Source organism: Chanodichthys erythropterus, chromosome 14, assembly GCF_024489055.1.
Source record: "Chanodichthys erythropterus isolate Z2021 chromosome 14, ASM2448905v1, whole genome shotgun sequence".
NCBI lineage: Eukaryota > Metazoa > Chordata > Actinopteri > Cypriniformes > Xenocyprididae > Chanodichthys > Chanodichthys erythropterus.
In genome coordinates this window covers 19,767,107-19,791,197 of record NC_090234.1, presented here as the reverse complement: position 1 = coordinate 19,791,197, position 24,091 = coordinate 19,767,107, and the positions used below count along the sequence as shown (strand labels likewise).

At 35.4% G+C, this 24,091-nt stretch overlaps 2 protein-coding genes across 2 annotated transcripts in view; one reads left to right on the top strand and one right to left on the bottom strand.

Annotated features, from left to right (window-relative positions):
* itga4 (integrin alpha 4) overlaps positions 1 to 17,855 on the top strand; it is a 33,786-nt gene extending 15,931 nt beyond the window's left edge. The window contains exons 15-28 of the mRNA XM_067410753.1: positions 1,082 to 1,236; positions 8,988 to 9,140; positions 9,255 to 9,331; positions 11,290 to 11,428; positions 11,558 to 11,656; positions 11,743 to 11,819; positions 12,395 to 12,484; positions 12,571 to 12,658; positions 12,757 to 12,864; positions 13,876 to 14,001; positions 14,084 to 14,209; positions 14,809 to 14,907; positions 15,013 to 15,132; positions 16,477 to 17,855. Of these exons, the coding sequence (XP_067266854.1) occupies positions 1,082 to 1,236; positions 8,988 to 9,140; positions 9,255 to 9,331; positions 11,290 to 11,428; positions 11,558 to 11,656; positions 11,743 to 11,819; positions 12,395 to 12,484; positions 12,571 to 12,658; positions 12,757 to 12,864; positions 13,876 to 14,001; positions 14,084 to 14,209; positions 14,809 to 14,907; positions 15,013 to 15,132; positions 16,477 to 16,563 (1,544 nt within the window). The 3' untranslated portion in view covers positions 16,564 to 17,855. The remainder of the gene's footprint in view (positions 1 to 1,081; positions 1,237 to 8,987; positions 9,141 to 9,254; positions 9,332 to 11,289; positions 11,429 to 11,557; positions 11,657 to 11,742; positions 11,820 to 12,394; positions 12,485 to 12,570; positions 12,659 to 12,756; positions 12,865 to 13,875; positions 14,002 to 14,083; positions 14,210 to 14,808; positions 14,908 to 15,012; positions 15,133 to 16,476) is intronic.
* A 148-nt stretch (positions 17,856 to 18,003) lies between these two features.
* cerkl (ceramide kinase-like) overlaps positions 18,004 to 24,091 on the bottom strand; it is an 85,220-nt gene continuing 79,132 nt past the window's right edge. Inside the window, exons 11-13 of the mRNA XM_067410754.1 lie at positions 22,410 to 22,506; positions 20,293 to 20,492; positions 18,004 to 19,720 (exon numbers count right to left, since the gene is read on the bottom strand). Coding sequence (XP_067266855.1) covers positions 19,639 to 19,720; positions 20,293 to 20,492; positions 22,410 to 22,506 — 379 coding nt within the window. The 3' untranslated portion in view covers positions 18,004 to 19,638. The remainder of the gene's footprint in view (positions 19,721 to 20,292; positions 20,493 to 22,409; positions 22,507 to 24,091) is intronic.

Below are 24,091 nucleotides of genomic sequence, written 5' to 3'. Positions count from 1 at the left end.
CACAGGACTGCCTTGCGTTATTTGCACATGTGAGAATAAAGTGTCCCAGACAAGTCAAGATTGGGAAGAACTGTGTTAAGGCACACCTCATGGAGTTTAGTTGTTTTCAATCACAGAGGAACATAACGGCTTTGACTAGAGTTGTTAAAAGACTTCAGTACCAAGTTGGTACTGAAATTTTAAAAATGTGATGCTTTTTAGCACTGTTGAGCGGATTTGTAAACACCTCTGATTGGCAATTGTGTTCACGCACTCAATCAGATTTGTCTGTGATTGCCTACAATGATCAACACTTCAAAAACATGTAAATAGACATCAATGACGTTCTTCACCGAGCGCTTACACAGATACACACGGGAGCGCTTTCAAACTCAAACGCTCCCGTGCGTTGATCATTGTAGCCAATCACAGACATATCTGATGAGCACGTGAACTCAATGCCCAATCAGAGGTGTTTATGAATCCACTCATCAGCACTCAAAGCATCATATTTTTAAAACTTCAGTACTGACTTGTACTGTTTTTGTCCTGATGCCACCTCATAGTTTATTTGTAATGAACCATTTGATTTGCATTCATTAAATTTGCATTCATTCATTATTTCACTGGATTATCCAAAATAAGTATTTATTAACCTTTTTTTATTTTTTTTTGCAGCAAAATTTACTATATTTTTATGTATTGTGACATGCATTACTGATCAAAAGAAGATATTTTATTGAGAGAAATTTATACAATTTTTTATTTCGTATGGATGCATTAAATTGATTAAAACGGTACAAACATTTCTAATGTTTCCACAAAGTATTAAGCAGCACAATGTTTTTAACAATGATAATAATAATAAATGTTCTGAAGGAATTTAGAAAATATTACCAACACCAAACTTTTGAACGGTAGTGTATACACTTTAATTACACTTACAATACACTTACAAACCCCCTGCAGTTGTATCATAAACCTCTAGGGGTTCGCTGCAAGAGTGCAATAAGATTCTGGATTGTTCTGAAGTCTGTTAAATGGTTATGATTTGACATGTTGTCTAATGCTATCTTTGTCTATGAACATCTTTCCTGTGCAGAACTGAAGTACAACCTAACAGCTGACGTTCACCACAAAGATGGCTTCCCTTCTCGATTTTATTTCAGTGGAAACGGAACATCAAATGTCACGGCAGGCAGAATGAATGCCAAGCACGAGCAGCTCAGCTGCACCACCCACCTGGCCTTCATGAAGGTGCGAGATTTTGTTTATTGCCTTTGTTGGGGGATGGTACTTTTAACACAGATTAGAGTTTCACAGTATTGCTTTACTCCTAAAACTTACTGTACATCATTACTTTTTATGGAAAAGTCAGAATGGCAGTGAGTTATACAACTTTATGCATTACTTTAGTTAGTTGCCAAGGCAAGATTTCTAATTTTCTTTTGTGACAATTAAAAATAGCTAATTAATTTTCTGTAATTAATCACGATTAATTGCACCTAACATTAACATTTGGTTACACTTTATTTTAAGGTGACATAGTTAAATTGTATTTAGTCAATTTTTATTGTATAATTTCACACAGAAACAACATAAAGACGGTATATTTTAAATATTTGCTTAGTGGCATCTCTTCACTAAGTACTATGAATGAATGGATTTTTCTCAATTTATGGGGATGAAATGAGTAATTATAGCCATTCAACATTATAGTATGATTGAGAGCCCCCCTTTTTAACATATAATAGGCTTTAAAAAATGTAACTTTTAATTTAAGTGATCTTCACATAAACGTATTAAATAAATGTCACATTTAGCTGTGACTTTCATATATCAGGGTTCAAATTTTTATCAGGGTTCAAATTTTTTTCAAAAATTTTTACCTGCTCTGCCAAAATATATAGATTTTAATCCTTAATAAAGCTACATAAGTTATTCAGTCAAGAGCTGTGAGTTATTTTATCTTTTGTTGATTGATTAACATTAATGATAGACAGCAGCAGGATTATTTGACTGCTCTGATGCACATGATGCGGATCAAACACACATTCGGTGTTATGTGTAAATATAATGTAACACTACCCAAAGGATGCCAGGAAAAAAATGGATGCTGCAATAGCTGCATTAAATATTTTTAATGCATTAAAATGAAAAAAAAAAAAGGGGTCATTTTGACAGCCCTATTTTTTAATTTTATTTCAGATTTAATTCAATTAACAATTTTTTTCAAAACAAATTTTTTTAATAGTTGCAGTTTTTGTTTTAGTTTTTACACTTTTGCATAATTTTTACAAACTATTCGATAAGTAAGGGATCATTCACAGCTAGCTGTGGATTATCCTGCTTATTCCATGATCATTAGCTAGCATTGACAAGGTAAAGCTGTTTTTGCAGCACAATATTTGACCAGAAGGATAAAAATGATGGTTATTTTCATCAGTTATGGCTCATTAGATATAGCATTCTGCCCATTCAGACACAGAGAATGTAGTGCGTAAGATTACGTTTATTTCAGTGAATGAATTATAGCATTTATTTTAATTAATTATCGAAAGAGAGCGAAAGAGAGAGATGCAAGATGAGAGATCTCTCTCTATTAACAGTGAAACTGTGAGTTTAATTACTTTAAAACCAGAGATGGTACCCCTCGTTGCAACTTGGCATTCAACTGTTTTATTGCACACCTTCCAGCCAATCAGAATTGAGTATTCAGACCATGGTATAAGAGTTAATAAACAAAGTAGACTTTTGAGTTACATTTTTTTGGTCAATTTTTACTGGTATTTGGTCTTATAGAGTATGAAAATCACATAGGTGCTGCAGAAATCTCCAACATTTCAGCATATGGAGGAAATGTGCGTTTTGGCATTTTCTTTGATCACCACACATGTGTGTTATAGACATGAAAGTGCTGACTCAGACTCAGGCCTGTGGTCTTTACAGCTGTGATTTTCCCACGTCACTCTGGTCTTCATGCTCGAGTTAATCAGCCTCTCTGAAAGGCCCAGGTGGTGTGACTCTCTGTAGGTTTACAGCGTGACTCCACGCAGGAGGCCGGGATGATAAAGAGGCTCATATAGATAGTTTGTTGGAGTCGATAGCAGGTTGTCGCTGCTGGAGAACAAGAGGAAGAGCCAGGCAGGACGGCATGGGGGAGGATGGTACAGATGAGAAAGAGACCTAGACAGTTGATAAAGTGCGGATAGATGGCTCCGTGAGTATGAGTGAACGTTCCAGGTGTTTGGTGGGCCCCTCTGGACACCTCTCCCTCTGTCTTTTCCCATAATCAGGGCCATCTGATCCAGCTCATGTTTTACACAGTAATTAATGGATGCGCGTGTACGACTGCACTGTTATTAATGGCCGCTGATGGAGACGATGGCCATAAACAAGTGTGATTATCTGTCAGAGGCAAACCCAAACAAGGAGGCTGCTACATTTGAAGTATTTTTAGGGCTTAATTAATGGGCAATAAGAGTAACGAATGGAACGCGTAGCAGATGTGGCAGACACCTTGTGCTGTGTTTTAGGAAGGTGACTGAAGAGCTTGTCGACCCCTGTTATCTTTTGTAAAGTCTGTATAAGTGCGGTGTCTGAGCTTACCTAAAATACATATGTTATTTCCTTGAAAGACTCGTCTCATCTCGATGAGCTCAGTATTCATGTATTTACTTTTGAAACAGGAAGTTTGGGTGGAATATATCAAATGGCTTGTTCCTTTTTTTTAAAAGGGTGGTATAATGCCACTTATACATGATGTAAAATAAGTCTCTGATTTCCTTAGAGTGTGTGTGAAGTTTTAGCTCAAAATACCCTACAGATAATTTTTATTGCATGTTAAATTTGTCACTATTTGAGGGTGAGCAAAAACGCTCCGTTTTTGTGTGTTCCTTTAAATGCAAATATCTCCGTTTGCGATGAACTTTCAGCGCTATAACTTTGCAGATACTGTTTATGCTCAACCAGCAACATTACACACTAACTAAAGTTTAAAAAGGGAAATCGCAATGAACCACTCCTTTAATATAGTCTGTTTTAGTGCTGTCAATCGGTTAAAAACATTAACTGTTTAATCACCCATTTTTCTATAATTAATCACACCTAACATTAAAGTTTTTAATATATTTTTATATTGTAATAATTTCACCACATTTAATCTCCAAACTAATGTAGGATCAACATAAAGACAGTATATTTGATATATTTGATCTAACAGGAAGAAAATATCCAGAGTCAAAGCAGTTATCAAACACTTCACAGTCTTCACTGCATAATTTAAATTAAAATATAGATTAACTTTCATAAATGTTTATTAAAGGTGCCATCGAACGTTTTATTACAAGATGTGACATAAGTCTAAGGTGTGCCCTGAATGTGTCTGTGAAGTTTCAGCTCAAAATACCCCATAGATTTTTTTAAATTATTTTTTTTAACTGCCTATTTTGGGGCATCATTAAATATGAGCCGATTTATGCTGTGCGGCCCCTTTAAATCTCGTGCTCTCCACCCACGGAGCTCGCGCTTGCCTTAAACAGTCCCTAAACAAAGTTCACACAGCTATTATAACCCACAAATGGATCTTTACAAAGTGTTCGTCATTCATGCGGTATGCATGCGTCGGATTATGTGAGTATAGTATACTGTTATATTGTTTACATTGATTCTGAATGGATTTGAGGCTGTGCTCCGTGGCTAACGGCTAATGCTACACTGTTGGAGAGATTTATAAAGAATGAAGTTGTGTTTATGAATTATACAGACTGCAAGTGTTTAAAAATGAAAATAGCGACGGCTCTTGTCTCCGTGAATACAGTAATAACCGATGGTAACTTTAACCACATTTAACAGTACATTAGCAACATGCTAATGAAACATTTAGAAAGACAATTTACAAATATCACTAAAAATATCATGTTATCATGGATCATGTCAGTTATTATTGCTCCATCTGCCATTTTTCGCTATTGTCCTTGCTTGCTTACCTAGTCTGATGATTCAGCTGTGCACAGATCCAGACGTTAATACTGGATGCCCTCGTCTAATCCCTTTCATAATGTTGGGAACATGGGCTGGCATATGCAAGTATTGGGGGCGTACACCCCGACTGTTACGTAACAGTCGTTGTGATGTTGAGATTCGCCTGTTCTTCGGAGGTCTTTTAAACAAATGAGATTTACATAAGAAGGAGGAAACAATGGAGTTTGAGACTCACTGTATGTCATTTCCATATACTGAACTCTTGTTATTCAACTATGCCAAGATAAATTCAATTTTTCATTCGAGGGCACCTTTAAAGCTACAAAAGTTCTTTGAATAAGAGCAGTGAGTGATTTTCTTTTTCTTTTGTTCTTTGATTAACATAAATGGTAGACTGTAGCAGGTTTATTAGGCTGCTGTCACTTTAAGACCACGTATGATGCGGATTTGCATCCTATTTTCTCAGCTCTCTTTGTGTTCATTTAAGACTTTATTTACCTCCTTTAAGACTGTGCTTACGAGGATACTCTTCAAAGCGGGCATTTTGGCATAATTTTGTGTGTTTTTGTTTGTTCAAGCGCGAAAGAGAACTCAGTGCGGCCGGTGTTCTGATGAATAATGCTACCTTTCAGATTGTGCTACCAACAATTTGCATAGTTTTAAGGGTAGGTTTAGGGTAGGGGTAGGTAAGGATGTTAATAAAGCCTCAAACCACTTGAATATGATGTCTGTAGCACAATATATATTATATTTTAAAATACAATGTATTCCTGTGATGGCAAAGCTGAGTTATCAGCATCTTTACTCCAGTTTTCAGTGTCACATGATCCCTCAGAAATCATGTGCTGATTTAATGCTCAAGAAACATTTATTTTTTATCAATGTTGAAAAGAGTTATGTTGCTTAATATTTTTGTGGAAATATTTGATTATTTGATGAAAATAAAGCATGTATTTGAAATACAAATCTTTATTTTCACTTTTGATCAATTTAATGTATCCTTGCTGAAAAAAAAATCTTGCTGACCCCGAACATTTTAACAGTAGCGTATGTATGTGAGAGTTCAAGATGAGTCATTAATTTTTGGTCCGTTTTCACAAACTAAGTGACAAGTTCATATTATTTTCTGTAGTAATCAAGTTTAAGTTGCATTTAATTCCCCTCTACCCAAACTGAAGGTACATTAAAGTGTTGTTGACAGCAATTAGTTGTCTTAAGAGAGTTGAGAGTTGCAGATGCACCAAGTCTATTTTCAGTTCTTGTTTTGAGCAAAATATAGTCTTTGTGCTTTATGAAGGTGTGAAGGAAACACCCAGCGCTTTTCATGCTCATGCAAAGGCCCTTATTAAGCCATTTACCGGTTCTGTGGAACATCAGTTGTCTGCTTATTAGGTTAGACATGCCGGTAACAAACTAGGTGTGTGTGCACATACTGTATGTGTGACTGAATTCAGTGACCACATTCTGAGCAAAGGACACAAGTTCACAGCGTTGACTTTGAGTTTAGCCTTTGCTGCAGAAATTAGCACCTCTCTGAGGCTGTTGTTGTGGCTGGAGTCCAGCTCATTTACACTGGCCATGGAAGAAGCTTCCAAAACCCCGGTCACACATCTCCCCTGCAGCTAAATACAGGCCCCAGAGACCCCACAGGACAACTCCCAACCACTGAGCCCCCAATTAGAGACGACCATCACAGCTGACAGAGCAAACCTTACCTGCATTAATTATCTGCACTGAGGTGAGGAAAATTAAGATGGGAGGATTAAAAAAAGTCTAGCCAAAATCATACACCACAGACACTACCGGTCACAAGTTTGGGGTCGGCAAGATTTTGTAATGTTTTTGAATGACCAGGGCTGCATTTATTTGATCAGAAATAGAGTAAAAACAGTAAAATTGTGAAATATTATTACAATTAAAGTAACTGTTTTCTATGTTAATGTATTTTAAAGTGTATTTTATTCCTGTGATGCAAAGCTGAATTTTCAGCATCATTACTCCAGTCTTCAGTGTCACATGATCCTTCAGAAATCATTCTGATATGATGATTTGGTCAAGAAACATTTCTTATTATTATCAATGTTCAAAAGAGTTTACTATTTTTGTGGAAACCTGTAATAGATTTTTTTCTGAATTCTTTGATGAATTGAAAGTTCAAAAGAACAGCATTTAAAAAAAATAAATAAATATAAATCCTTTGTAACATTATACAGGTGCTGGTCATGCAACTAGAATATCATCAAAAAGATTTATTTCACTAATTCCTTTCAAAAAGTGAAACTTTTTTATTATTATATGCATTCATTACACACAGACTGATATATTTCAAATGTTTATTTCTTTTAATTTTGATGATTATAACTGACAACTAAGGAAAATCCCAAATTCAGTATCTCAGAAAATTAGAATATTACTTAAGACCAATACAAAGAAAGGATTTTCAGAAATCTTGGCCAACTGAAAAGTATGAACATGAAAAGTATGAGCATGTACAGCACTCAATACTTAGTTGGGGCTCCTTTTGCCTGAATTACTGCAGCAATGCGGCGTGGCATGGAGTCGATCAGTCTGTGGCACTGCTCAGGTGTTATGAGAGCCCAGGTTGCTCTGATAGTGGCCTTCAGCTCTTCTGCATTGTTGGGTCTAGCATATCGCATCTTCCTCTTCACAATACCCCATAGATTTTCTATGGGGTTCAGGTCAGGCGAGTTTGCTGGCCAATTAAGAACAGGGATACCATGGTCCTTAAACCAGGTACTGGTAGCTTTGGCACTGTGTGCAGGTGCCAAGTCCTGTTGGAAAATGAAATCTGCATTTCCATAAAGTTGGTCAGCGGCAGGAAGCAGGAAGTGCTCTAAAACTTCCTGGTATACGGCTGCGTTGACCTTGGACCTCAGAAAACACAGTGGACCAACACTAGCAGATGACATGGCACCCCAAACCATCACTGACGGTGGAAACTTTACACTGGACCTCAAGCAACGTGGATTGTGTTCCTCTCCTCTCTTCCTCCAGACTATGGGACCCTGATTTCCAAAGGAAATGCAAAATTTACTTTCATCAGAGAACATAACTTTGGACCACTCAGCAGCAGTCCAGTCCTTTTTGTCTTTAGCCCAGGCGAGACGCTTCTGACGCTGTCTGTTGTTCAAGAGTGGCTTGACATAAGGAACGCGACAGCTGAAACCCATGTCTTGCATACATCTGTGTGTGGTGGTTCTTGAAGCACTGACTCCAGCTGCCGTCCACTCTTTGTGAATCTCCCCCACATTTTTGAATGGGTTTTGTTTCACAATCCTCTCCAGGGTGCGGTTATCCCTATTGCTTGTACACTTTTCTTCTACCACATCTTTTCCTTCCCTTTGCCTCTCCATTAATGTGCTTGGACACAGAGCTCTGTGAACAGCCAGCCTCTTTTGCAATGACCTTTTGTGTCTTGCCCTCCTTGTGCAAGGTGTCAGTGGTCATCTTTTGGATAACTGTCAAGTCAGCAGTCTTCTCCATGATTGTGTAGCCTACAGAACTAGACTGAGAGACCATTTAAAGGCCTTTGCAGGTGTTTTGAGTTAATTAGCTGATTAGAGTGTGGCACCAGGTGTCTTCAATATTGAACCTTTTCACAATATTCTAATTTTCTGAGATACTGAATTTGGGATTTTCCTTAGTTGTCAGTTATAATCATCAAAATGAAAAGAAATAAACATTTGAAATATATCAGTCTGTGTGTAATGAATGAATATAACTTCTTTTTTTTTCACTTTTTGAATGGAATTAGTGAAATAAATCAACTTTTTGATGATATTCTAATTATATGACCAGCACTTGTAAATGTCCTTACTGTCACTTTTTACCAATTAAATGCATCCTTCCTGAATAAAAGTGACAATTTCTTAAAAAACTCTTAGCTACCATATTGGAACACACTAGCAATCCTAGCACTGGAGTGGTGTTTTGGGCAAGCACCAGTTATTTTCTTCAGAAAATGTAATCATTTTATTTTTATGTTTTATTTCTCTTGTATGCAGAAAGATGTCCGTGATATCTTCACACCCATTCATTTTGAGGTGAAATATGAACTTGGGGAGCACCGTGTGGCACAGCGGGACTCAGGGGGCTTGCCTTCTCTCAAACCCATTCTACAACAGAAGGATGAACAGGCCAATGTCGTGAAAAACAAGGTCAGTTTTTTTTTTTCCATTTCTGTTTTGTTATTGTGGTTAATTTCTGTGGCCACATTATTAATCTCATTGTAGGTCACAAGGCGTCCTGATTTGAAATCTTTCTTTTTGTAGACCATCTTTGCCAGATATTGCTCCTTGGAAAACTGCTCAACCAATCTTCAGGTTTCTGCTCATCTGGTTTTACCCCAGTAAGTTATCTCCACATAACCTATGCTAACTGCGCGAATCTCATGGAAATGTCTGTTTCATATTACACCACAAAATCAAATCAAGAGGATTTTGTGCATTGTCTTATTTTCCTGGCAAATGCATTTTTCTCTCCCAAATCCTTTCTATAGTGAAAAAAAAAAAACAACCTCAATTTGATTACTGTAAAATAATAGTATGTAAAGTAACTTTATGCTTTTTAATGTAAATTATACATAAAATAGTATTTTTAAATACGTTATGGAAGTATTTGTACAAAATTTAATTCAAGCGCCAGGACAAGATTATTTTTATTACTGTATTCAATAAAGCAAATACATTTTTTGCATTATGATAATGAGAATTTTGGAGGAAAATGTGATTAATTGTCATGACAATGTCATTAATGCAACAAAACATCTTAATAATCACAAAATTGGCTTCATTAACATTTAAAAAAAAAAAAAATCTTATTTCTTTCTTTTAATTTTGGTATAAAATCTGACTAGGTTATTTATTCATGATTTACCCAATGGTATTTTTTTTCAGAGGGAGTGACATCTTTGTCAATGACTGATATCATTCTTGTATAATATCGGCTGTAAGGAGTATGGTCGTATGTGTATATTGTTAAACATCTTAAGAATGCTTACAGTTTTCTTAACTTTGCATGGTGAACAACTACAGACCTCTGTAAATATTCTAGTTGTGCTGGTGCTGTTCGTGACTAACAGGAGGGCTTTTGAGATTATCTGCTCTCCTCATGAATACACCCATTAAAGCAGCATGCACAGAAGCCAAAGCTTTATATTGAGGCATTTTATGCATCGCATTTCTTGGACTCACCCAATTGAAGCGAAAGCGTGAGTGTGCACATTAGCATTTTGGATCATGTTTGCAGCCACATGCAAACTAATTTATGGACCCTCCTCACCCATTGGTGATAATACATGATCTGATTATTCATAAGGCGCGTGCGTGTGTGTGTGTGTGTGTGAGGGAAAGAGAGTGAGGGGTAGAGTGGCTTGTCACTCTCCCAGATGCACCTGGTGCCTTTAGATGAGAAACATCAGGCTTGAGCTCTCAGTGCACAAGCCACACAAACAGATGCAGGAAAAACACTGACTGGAAAACACACCCTTTTCCTTTAAATTCTAGAAAAATATTTTAAAATTAACAAACTATAAAAGCCACCAATTATCATCTTTGCCTTTTATATATATATATATATATATATATATATATATATATATTTTTTTTTTTTTTTTTTTTTTTTTTTTTATATATATATATATATATGTGTGTGTGTGTGTGTGTGTGTTTCTTTTTTTTGCACCAGTTTCCACAATTTTTGCTTATATTGTCATACACATAATTTAATTTGATTAACAATTTCATTTTGGTTTTGTTTATGTAACTATGTGAGTTTAATACATAAACCTTGGAAAAAGCAGTTTATTTACACTTAACTTAGAGATTTGTAAACAAATATTGTACAGGGTATAATTACATGAATATAATATTCAATTATAACACTCATTTAAACATTTAAAATATTTTTAGTCCATTTATAATAAAATATATAATTTTATTAATAACAATGCAAATGCTAATTTTAAAATAAAGATTTACTAAAATTTCATTAATAATTTTTTTTTTTTTTTTTTTACTACTTTTTTACTACTTAAAGTAGCTCATAAAATATTGTGTAATATTTTTCACATATTAAGCAGCTGTAATGATCTGTAATTTTTTTGGCCCAACATTTTTAGCAGGCTTTGCCTTTGAACCCCCACAAAAAAACAAATAAGATGGCATTTTATGGCATTTTCAAATTAAGATTTTCTGTGGCCATCCATCCATCCATCCTTCCATCATTCAAACCACCCATCCATCCATCCATCCATCCATCCATCCAAGTCTTTACTTCACTTAACTGTTTTCCCAACTTATCCTACAGGAAAAAGTCATATTTTGCTCTGGGTAACGGGAAAAGCATCATGTTAAACACCACACTAACCAACACTGGAGATCATGCTTTTCTACCCAGACTTCATCTGAGGTTTCCCAGCAACCTGCATTTCATCAAAGTACTAGAGGTATTTTAATTTTGTCACAATAATTCTTGTTCAGATCTGTCTTCAGTATCTGAGGTTAGCTCTTTACGTTGCCGATGACCTTTAATAGACTAGTCTTTGATGTGCTTTAATATTGTGACATTATTTCAGGAAGATAAATACATCAGCTGTGAAATTGCAGAGGAGAATAAAGTGGTCATCGGACTGGACTGCAATGTTGGACATTTTTACATCTCCCCTTTCTCAAAGGTAAATGTCATTAGCAATGGAAGTTAAATGAGTTTGTTTGTCACCATGTCTTGTTGGAATATAAACATCTCTTTTCTTTCTTCCAGCTCAACATCACCTTTTTACTGGATGTGATGCAGAACAGCAGCGCGGGAGACCCTAGTATTAACATTACTGCCATGAGGTAAGAGCTCCAGAGATCTCAGGAATTCATTACAATGAATGGTTTATACAAATGCATCTGAGCCAAATGTAAACATTTGTGGAGAACATCTTGCTACTGCTTAAACTTGTACATTTCTCATCAGAGCGCAAAAGAAAAACAAAGGCATTAAGCAGCACGTTCAAAGGTTTTGTGTGCTCTCAGTGTTACTATTAGAAACAAGAAAAACAGAGAATTGAATCTAACGATGGATATCTACATAGCCTTTGTAATGAGTTCCTGTAATGAAATCTCAGGGTATATTAGGGTTGTACTCCAATAATTAAAGTCATTAAACATTTCCTCTGATAGAAAGATCTTTTCCACATATCCAATGACCCCAAAAAGCATTTGGACACTTAAACTGCACTTAACATGTCATTCCATTAGATAGGACAATATGAAACTTAAGTGCTGTCTGCAAACAAATGCCAATTTTACCTTTTATCTGAGCCATTTTCTTGCATTCACACATTTTTAACTGGTTTACATGTTTTTGGGGGCAGTGTATGTTTCCTCAATAGTAAACATTAACCAATCTAATGTGTGTTTTTCAGTGAAAGCCTTGAGAACACAGATCTTCAGCACGACAACGTAGCCGTTCTCACATTGCCATTGAGATATGCTGTTGATCTCAACGTTCACGGGTAATTTATCTGGCTTGCTTATGAATCTGTGATTCCATAAGTGGATGTCGGAAGAATAACAGGCTTCTCTGCGTCTTCCTCTGCAGATTTGTCTCTCCGACTTCATTTCTGATTGGAGACCAAGAGTCTGTGCCGGTCGACTGCTATCCTGAGAAGTTCAATTATACGTACAAGGTATTTTAGTGCTCGTCAGACAGATAACAATGTCATTAAGCACTAATGAATCATTTAACATGATGATTAGCTTGGTAAAAATGTCTATTAACTTACAGGTGATGAATATGGGTCCTAGTAAAGCTCTTGATGCGAGAGTAAAGATCAGCTTGCCTCTGATGCTCGTGCCATACAAATACCAGTTAATCAGGATTACGGATTTACAGGTGAGATTTGCATATGCAAAAATACATATATGGTCAGTAAGATTCATTTGAATTAATAAAATGTATACTTTAATTTGATAAAGATGCATTCATTTACCAATAGAGACATTTATAATGTTACAAAAGTTTCTATTTCAAAAAATATTATTATAAACTTTGTATTTATCAATGAATCCTGAAAAAAAATATCACCGTTTCCACAAAAATAACTGTTTCAACATTGATAATAATATGAAACATTTCTTAAGCACCAAAATCAGCATATTAGAATGATTTCTGTAGGATCATGTGACACTGAAGACTGGAGTAATGATGCTGAAAATTCATCTTTTCACAAGAATAAATTACATTTTAAATAAATAAATGCGGTCTTGTGAACAGAAGAGACTTTCAAAACCATTTAAAAAATGTTTCTTTTAAAACATTAGATGTTTGGCAGAATGTTTGTGCTTCTGCTTTCCAAACAATGAAATTGGAATGTGATTTATGGTATGAAATGAAAAAGAACATAAAATTAAAAAAAAAAAAAAAAAAAATCTAAAACATTAGTCAGCCTTTAGAGGTTCCATGGCATATTTGACATCATCAATGCCATATTGATCAAACTTTGCATTGGTTCTCATGTGTTATCATGTGACCAATTGTGACAAGTTTGAAAAACTCTAAATTTGAGAGCTACAACAGCTTAAATTCCATCTGTTCCTCACACAAATCTGTTGTACGACTGCAGAAGATTTCCGAAATAGCACAAAAGTCATATTCTTTATTATCCGATCTGTAGTTTGGTGCTGTAAATCACAATCCACGTTTCTTGTATGGAAAACAGAACTTCTGACATTCTGCCGAACATGTTCTTGAGTTCAGTATTTCACGGAATAGATAGATGAACTATTCCTACTAGTTGATTTAATAATAAGTATGTAACATAATTAGCTATAACTTAGCTTATATACATCTTTTTGTACACATCTGTATTTTTATTCAAACTTATAATGTTTTTTTGTCTTGCAGACAACTCTTGGCCATTGCTTCCAGAGGAACAATACATTTCAGATTATTGATGACTGTGACGTCCCGGAAGCTTCCTTTTTTCAGGAAATTGTATTCTTTTTCTCCCCAAAAAGCAAGCGCATAATGGTAAAATAAAAGTCACAGAAATGAGTTCTGGTGTGTTTAGTGTAAATGTCATTGGAAGTTCTCATGCTCTGCTTTTCTACAGTTCTGTGCTTCTGAAGATCAGACCTGTAGGACGGTGGAGTGTCACTTTGGTGACTTGGAGGTTGGAAAAGAAGTTACCATCAGTATGGAGGTGGAGCTCAACCCCAGGGTTCTCCAGATGAGTCCAGTGAGTGTTGGTTAGAGACAATAAATTGGAAGAAATTGCACCCCTCAAAACTGTGGCTTCCATTTAAAAGAGCCAATTGCTTTTTTTGCCTGTCTAACTGCTTTAGAATGTGCATGGATCTAAAAAAAAAGTGAAATGATACATTTTTATTGAAATATACTACCATTCAAAACGTTTGGGGTCAGAAAGAAGTTATTGCTTTTATTCATCAAGAATGCGTTAAATTGATCAAAAGTGACAGTAAAGACATTTTTATAATGTTACAAAAGATTTCTTTTGAACTTTCTATTCATCAAAGAATCCTGAAAAATATATCATCTTGGTTTCCAGCACAGTTTTTCAAACTTACAATTGGCCAACAGTTTTTTAATTGCACAAACAAAAAATGAATTGCCCAAGATGCCCACCATGTCAACCGGCCAGACTTTAAGCTTGGCTTGGTTGGGCCTCTTTTCATTATAGCTAATAAATGTTCCTCATAGACTACCGGATGCAATAAATTAGTAAGGCAAACATAGTTTGACAAATGTATAACCTGAATTGTTTACCCAGAAGAGCAACTAAAACACATGACCTTGATACATGTTTGTTTCCTATAGGGCAGACATGCTGTCATGATGATACGAGGCGCGATTGACCTTATTTCACCAGTGCAGGATGCAAACACCATCCTACTACAGAATGACACTTCTGCTAGAGTAAGTAGTCTTAACCTCTAAAAAACAGTGATGCATGATGAGATTAATGCTGCATTTACAGCCTTTTGTTGCTTGTTATTAACTTGAATGTTTGCAATGTTACAGGTACTCTTGGAGGCTCTGTATAGCATTCAACCTGTGATGGCTGTGCAGATTTTTCTAATAGTATCCAGTCTGATTGCTGGACTGATCATTTTAGCACTGCTTGTCGTAACCCTCTGGAAGGTATGTATCACATGACATGTCTTAAATATGACATAATGACATATTCTTAACTGCAAAACTATAGGAATTAAATGAATAATTCACCCAAAAAATAAAAGTTACTCACCCTCATGTTGTTCCAAACCTGTATGAGTTTCTTTCCTTTGTCGAACACAAAAGAAGATATTTTGAAGAATGTGGGTAACCAGACAGTTGACTGAAGCCATTGACTTCCACAGTATTTTTTTTCTTTTTCTACTATGGAAGTCAACGGCTACCGTCAACTGTTTGATTACCAACATTCTTCAAAATATTTTCTTTTGTGTTTGATAAAAGAAATAAACTCATACAGGTTTGGAACAGCTTGAGGGTGAATAACTGATGACAAAATTTTAATTTTTGGCTGAACTAAGAGCATAGAAATCATAATTTACTAAAGCTAGACCTGAAATATCTGAAGATATGACTTTTTAGAGATGCATCATCTTGTAAAGGCTTTAACAGCATGCTGGGCTTTACTGTGGTAAAACTACAGTGTAACTGTTACTGTCAGTACAATAAACTCTGTTGGATAAGCCATTAAAGCGTTGATTTAATAACAAATTCACTGCCTTTAATAATAAACTTGCTAAAAAAATAATTTCAGACTCATTTCTAAATTATCAGTATATGAATTTTTCAATGTTTCGTGTCACGAGCATTGCATTTTTAAGTAAAGTTTATCTTAAAAACACATTCACTTCATTCGAAATCAAATATTTCCCTAGTATATTGTATGCGAAAAACAGTATGCCAAAAGTATAGTATGTCCGAATACTTAGTATTCGAAAAACGGTAGGCGAAAAGTCCCCAGATGACGTAGTACTTCCAGTGAGATTCTGAAGTACGCATTCACTGGACACTTTACTATCCCATGAGGCCACGGGAGAGGAAGTGTTGCAACGGACGCATGTAGATCACATGACAGTAACAACATGGTGGATGTAGTATGTCCGAATTTCATTCATACTACCCATATTCATACTTTATAGAGCATACTTTTTTAATGGTCGCAAAGTAAATTCAAATTTTAATGTAGTTCCTACTCAGACAGTTTGTGATTTCAGATGCAGCAATTGTTTTTGAATGTAAGATTGGAGTACAGAAATCTGATTGGTTTCTGGTGGACCTGAACCAGCCCTAAACAAGCATAATTATATAAGGCTGTTAATTGAGCCCGAGTAGACATTCAGACAACCTACAAATTAGTTCATTTATCCGTACAATCAAATATGTCAACAAAGAGGGGAAATAAATCTTCAAAACAAGGTTTGTTGAGCTTGAAATTTGCTTATTGACAATAATACATCCTCTTCCTTTTATTAGCTTGGATTCTTCAAGCGGAAGTTGAAGGAGGAGAAGTTTAAACGGGACAGTTGGGACTATGTACCAAAGAAAGAAAGCACGACATAATATGGGATTTACATCATGGAAGGGACAAACCATGAAAGACTACTGCTCTGACAACCAAGAGCTGGACTCATGATAACATACGGCCATTAACTGTTATGGCCGTATCACAAAGCGATGAAGACTTTGAAAAGAGACTGTCAAAAGAATCTGCATTTTCTGTCAGCAGGATGAAGCCAGTGCACTTTAGAGTATGGGACATACTGATGTGCTCACTGAAACACTCGGGGGCTGTCGTGCCAAGGGAGAAAAGGACTTCAGAATGTACTGTCGCTACATTACGGCTCTGTTCCAAATCTTAGTGAGCAACCTATGTAGGCAGCATTTTTAAAGTGTGAAGGCTGTTCCAAAAGGTAGGATGCATAAAGATACATTGATGGTGTATGACAAATTCATCACGACAAGCAATGTTAAAAGTGAGAGAATGTTAACTATGAATATAATTTATTCCACACTGAAAAGTCAAATTAAAATATTTATTAATATGTCCACTACCTTTCAAAAATTTGAGGTCAAGAAGATTTTTTAATGCTTTTGAAAGAAGTCTCCAAATGCTGTATCAAACAACAGTAATATTGTGAAATATTATTAGAATTTAAAATGACAATTTCTCAAATGTAATTCTTGTGATGCAAAGCTGAATTTTCAGCATCATTATTCTTAAGTGTCACATGATCCTTCAGAAATCATTCTAATGCTGATTTGCTGCTCAAGATTATTATTTTTATTTTTTTTATTTTTTTTTAAATCAGTAAAACAGCTGCCTAATATTTTTTTGGGGAAACCATTATAATTGTTTTTCAGGCATTTTTTTTTTGGGATGAATAGACAGTTCAAAAGAACAGCATTTATTTTAAATATAATTATTTTCTAACATTACATATGTCATAAATCTTACGGACTCATTTTGATCAGTAGTGTATGTTATGTATTTTTATTAGTGCTGTCAAATCGATTAATTGCATCTAACATAAGTTTGTGTGTGTGTGTGTGTGTATATATATATATATATATATATATTATTATTATTTTTTTTTTTACTTTTATGTTAGATGCGTGATTAGCAGGTTGCTGACAAATAGATTAATTGCGATTAATTGGGTCTTACAAGTATATATATTTATTTACAAACTTGTAAGTTAGATGCGATTAATCACGATTAGCATGTTGCTGTCAAATCGATTAATTGCAATTAATCACATCTGTGTATGTGTATATGTGTGTGTGTGTGTGTGTATATATATATATATATATATATATATATATATATTATACACACACACATATAGCATATAGCATTAAAATCCAAATGAAAAAAATTGTGAGCCGACTGTGGTGGTCGTTGGTTATTTATGAGGTTCTTATTGAGTTTTGATGCTGTCTTAAAAAAACAGCTGCTTATGTAGGCTGTATAGATGGCAAGGCAGTTCGCTAGGTTTTGGAACAGAGCCTAATTGTTTCATCACAGGTTTGCCTACGATCACTGAACATATTGGCTATTGGCCTGCTGTAAAGGAGAAACTGCACTGTTGTAGCTTTTCTTGCTAAGGTTATGCCTGTGTATATCCGAAGAGAGACTCGCTTTTTTACACCCGCAAGTTAGTATACCCTCCACAGGGGTGACACAGGATCTTCTGGCACTTTCCATCAACCTTCCCGAAGCAGAACATTGCTGCGATAGGGGTTTTCACACCTTTGCCTCACTGCGGTATCGGTTCCCCCCCAAAAAAAGAAGGAAATGATACGCAATCTCTCTCCTCCCAAACTCTCGCTGTCGAGTTCAATAGTTAGAAGTTTGAACGGAGACGCCAGATGGAAGGAGTGAGTGTTTGCTGCGTGCTCTGGCTGGATGCCATGGAAACAGAGCAAAGGAGGCTGCTGTTGTGTGTCTGTACTGCGCTACAGAAGAGTGACGAGATTGGCATGTGTCTGGCTTCCAGCCACTGCTTAAGAATGTGTGTGTATTCATTTTATATGGCACAAATACACACAACACCATCACCTCCCACTCACACGCAGACCTACATGGAATCTACACGTGCCTGTCATTCAAAGATCTGCTCATCCTGCCCTTTGTCTGCTCAATTAGGAAATATTTTAGCTAAGGGTATTAATGAAAATGTTTACAAAAAATAGCATTGAAAAAGAATGAACTCAATAATTATATAAAAAATTGGAGTATGCAGAACAATGAAAACTAAGCTAAAGCTGTAAATGTGCACTGAAATATAACAAAAATTCTATAAAATTACAAAGAAAATGTGTTTTTGTATTTTCAATCCAAGTTGAATTGTCTGATTTAATTTATTTACAAAATCTGATTATCATGCCAAATATGTAACAACATATGCTGAATGATTTTTGGTGCTATGTTATGAGGAACACAAATGAAATTGAATAAAATGTTTTTTAAAGATACAAAAAAAAAAAAAAAAAAAATCTATTTTTCCCCAAAAATCCGTGCATAAAATGTGGAAAAGTCAGCTGATTTTTCTGTGCATAAGTGTGTGTTGGTTTATGAACGAGACCTGAAAGGATAGTAAGAACAAACAGTCCTGTGAGAATCAAAGCTTAAATTGTGGGATATAATCTTTAGATTTGGGCAACCACATCGGATGGGTTGCTTGTCAGTGATTTTTATGACATAAAAGATGCAAGATCAGAAAAAAGAAAAAGAAAAAAAACTCTACTGTTCAGGGAATAGCATACAATAAAGCACATTGCTTTTTTATATCAGTATTTTTAATAAGTTAATGGGTTTTTTTCTGTCTAAAAAAATTGTGGAAAAATTTACTTTGGTTTAATTTAATTTCTTATGCACTGGAATGTATTATGTGTCATATGCTTTGCTCTGATATAAAATGTTCTATATATACATGTTAAAGCTTGCTTTGTGCAATTTGTTTGTTCAATTTCTCTTAGCGCTACCTAGCACTGTGTGTGTGTGTGTGTGTGTGTGTGTGTGTGTGTGTGTGTGTGTGTGTGTGTGTGTGTGTGTGTTTGTGTGTTTGTGTTTGTGTGTTTGTGTGTGTGTGTGTGTGTGTGTGTGTGTGTGTGTGTGTGTGTGTGATTGTTTGTTCAGATACAGCTGCATTTAACTGGCGCCTCCTCCGCCTCCTCCACGTCTTCTCCAAAGAGTGTGAGGAGCTGCGGATGAACTCTGGAAAATAAACAAGACTGTCAGAACATTTAAACATTACAAGGATTTATCTGAAATATGCACACATCCCTCCTTTTTTCTTAGAACCTCACACTGTTCTGTTTATTCTTCTGACACTCTTTCTGCAGCTTTAAGAAGATGAATTGAGAACTTTTTTTTATCAAGTGCTGCTCCTATAATGTTTGTAGTGCCTTAAAACAACACAGCCTGCGCTTACACAGGTCTTGTGAAGTTCAACTTGTGAACTTCTGATACAGTGGCTATCTTGACTACTGTTTTGCAAAGAAATAGGGATGTGACTTATTCGGTGTTATAAAATAGGAAGTTCTGACTTGGGCTACTTCTATACTACTTTTATGGTGCTTTTGCCCATTTGGGATTTTAATTATTTGTGTCTTTTATGATATTACTGTATTTGCAACCTAAAAAAGCACAATGACACAATGACAATGATTTACTGTGGCTAAGAGTCGTTTTCTAGAGGCAGCAACACCTCTTATCCATTGTGACAGCACAGCCTCTAATGGATTACTGCTGTAAATTTGTTTTGATGATTGACTTCAGTTTCTCACCTGATCAGGAGTTCAGATGGGACCTCCAAGAGATCTCCGTCAATGTTCCAGGGGTACGTTCCTTCAGAGGAGATGATAGGCATTGTTTTTGAATCACACTCCTCGTTCTCCTCCGAGACGTCGTCAGCCCAGCATCCGTGAGAGCGCGGCCGCAGCCTCACTGCCTTTACAGTGTGTGTCTCAATAAAAGAGAAACCAAACTGCAGAAGGATAAAGAAGCATATATATATATATATATATATATATATATATATATATATATATATATATATATATATATATATATATATATATATATATATATATATATATATATATATATATATATATATATATATATATATATATATATATATTATATATATATATATATCAGAACTCTTCTGTCTGAGCTTTTATTGTGTGTTCTGTAATGTGTAGCTGTTTGTACTATTTATTTGAATTTGACTTATTTGAAGCTGTAGTTTAATGTAGGTCCACAAGGAGGCAGTGATGAACAACTGATCTTCATCAGTCCACTTCAGTCCTGTGTGTGTGTGTGACCTGGAGTGAACCTGGATACCGAACCAGGCCAGGACTGGGCTTTCAACCCATCAGATCTTATATCCCTTTATTAAGATAACCAGGTATGTCTGTCAAATTCTTGCTTATCAGTCATAATACCTCACTGCAGAGATCTTATGCAAGTACCACATATTTTTTTTCTTACTAAATGCAAACTATATATATATATTAAGCCTAGTGTTCTGGTGGAGTAATAATGGCTCTGACCCAAATCCTCTCAGCAGCCATGATGTAAAGCTTGACCCAGACAACGTGCATCAACTGCATGAATTTTCCTGTTCTGTGTCTTTGCGTGGTGATGAGTTCACATGCAAATTGATTTGACAGTAAATCTCACAAAAACATGTCCTGCTCATATTTCATTCCTTAAAAAATAAGAAATTAAATTCTGTATAAAAATTGAGCCTCTACCTAGAATCAATATTTTTTTTTATCAATTTAAATTTAATTAATTAATTTAATTAATTTAATTTATTTAAACGGCAATTTAACAAAATCTCCCCTAAATTCTGATTATTGTAATGCATAATGTTTTACATTTCAGTATTTTTAAATCACATTATTATCAACGAGTTGCATTAGATTTTCATTATTACAGTGCAATACTTTTATTGTATTCCATTTTTACACTTAAAACAGCATAAATTAAAAGCTGTACATGATGTAATGCTAATACTAAATACTAAAATGTATATTTGCCATATGTTATGAGATTTTTCTTATGTTTTTGCACATAATTAAGCACATTTTCACTTCAAATTCTCATTACCATAATGTATCTTAAATGTTTCATTTACATTTAAGTTTTTCCCTTTTTTGAAATTAATTCCCATTTTTACCCAGTGCTGGTTCTCAGTGATGTAATACAATGCTTTTTATTTCAGTGTAACTCAGTGTAAAATGATCCTACCATGACATATACGAATACACTACCATAAACTATCTTTATGTCCAAGACAAAGTTCACTATAGGGACAATGGGCTTGAAATAGCCAATTTTCTCAAAGCAAAATGTAATTTCTTACATTTTTCTTTTGATTTTGAGGCCAAATATGACCCATGCTTTTTTTTTTTTTTTTTTTTTGAGATTCCACCTCTGTTAAAATTCACTTGACTTTCTACATAGCTTTCTTCATGTAAATGAAGTGAACACACACAAGCTCTTTTAAAATGGGCAATAAAGGCCTAATAGCCCAGCACAGAGACCCTGAAATTGACACAGCTTTGCTCTCCGGCACAATGACACGAGAGCGAAGTAGCAGTAGGTCAACGGCGCAACCTACACAGATTATTTATAGAATGTGGGTTAACAAACAGCTCTAGATTGGATTGCTTAAGAAAAAAGAAGAGACAGGCTCTGAAATGGACTAATCTGTATTAGCCTGAAAAGTGTTTTGTGGGAAGCTGACAATCAGTGACTAATTTGACTTGACAGTATGCTAATTCTGCTTAAGCTGTGGAGGTTGTTAACTCTATTTGCGTGGGCTGGATTTCCTGTGTATCAGGCTGATGTGAGTTAAGTAAGTTCTCTCGCTCGGCACAGGTGACCTCACCTGGTTGTTTGTGCTGCTGTACCTCTTCAAGTGCTTGATGAACTCTGACCTGGAGGTGTTGTCAACAACTATCAGTGCCATACTGCCATTGTTCAGCCTGTGGTAGACAGAAAAGGTTCACATTTATTGTGCTTATAGATGTAAAATTTGTTAAAACAAACTATTCCTTAAGTGCCAGTCATGTGTGGAGATAACACTGAGCATTCGGAAAGCATCCTGACCAGAAAGCCAATCCAACATTATAATAAGCCAATACTCTTTTCATATGGCCAAGAAGTAATGATAATTGTATAAAACCAGTTTCTCATCTGTTTTACCACAGGTCTATAAATAGATGTGCCGCACACATGGACTGTCCCATATCTACACATCAGTGGACAATGTAAATGGGAGCTTCAAGGTAGAAATGGGTTCAAACAGAATCAGATTTCCACTAAATTCAAACCCCTGTAATTATGTGCATAAAAATGAAAAAACTGCCATTCTCTAGGCAGTTTCAAGGACGGAAAGAAGGAATTAAGGATGGATGGATGGATGGATGGATAGATAGCTTTTTTTTTACCTAAGACCATGTGGAGGTATTTTAATTTTGACTTTCTTGATTGTTCACTGACTTTATGACAGTTCACATGTTTATTAACAGCAAAATATTGACTTGTTTTCAAAGAATACATCTCTGCCATTATTATTTTTGTTCTTGCTTTTAGCATAAAAACATCACATAATTTTGCAGAATTTATGCTTAAAACAAGACAAAAACACAGCGTAAACTTAAAGGTTTAAATGTCATTTATTACTTACCCTCATGGCGTTCCACACACAAGGCCTTCGTTAATCTTTGGAACACAAATTAAGATATTTTAGCTGAAATCCGATGGCTCTGTGAGGCATAGGGAGCTATGGACACTTCCTCTCTCAAGATCCATAAAGGTACTAAAACATATTTAAATCGGTTCATGTGAGTACAGTGGTTCAATATTAATATTATAAAGCGACGAGAATATTTTTGGTGCGGCAAAAAAACAAAATAACTTATTTAGTGATGACCGATTTCAAAACAATGCTTCAGAAAGCTTCGGAGCACAGTGAATCAGTGTATCGAATCATGAATCGGATCGCGGGTCAAACCGCCAAACTGCTGAAATCACGTGACTTTGGCGCTCCGAACTGCAGATTCGACACACAGATTCATCGGTGCTCCGATGCTTTCTGAAGCAGTGTTTTGAAATCGGCCATCACTAAATAAGTCGTTATTTTGTTTTGTTTTTTTGGCGCACCAAAAATATTCTCGTCGCTTTATATTATTAATATTGAACCACTGTACTCACATGAACTGATTTAGATGTGTTTTAGTACCTTTATGGATCTTGACTGAGGAAGTGACATTGCTCCCTATGCAGGCCTCACGGAGCCATCGGATACTAAATTATCTTAATTTGTGTTCCGAAGATTAACGAAGGTCTTGCGGATGTGAAGCAACATGAGGGTAAGTAATAAATGACAGAATTTTCATTTCACCAAAAAATGAAAATTCTGTCTTCATTTACTCACCATTAATTTGTTCCTAACCTGTATACATTTCTGGTAACACTTTATTTTAAGGTGACGTAGTTGGTACATGTACTTAATATAGTATTAACAGTAAATTATGCATAATTACAAATAACTAACCCTAAACCAAA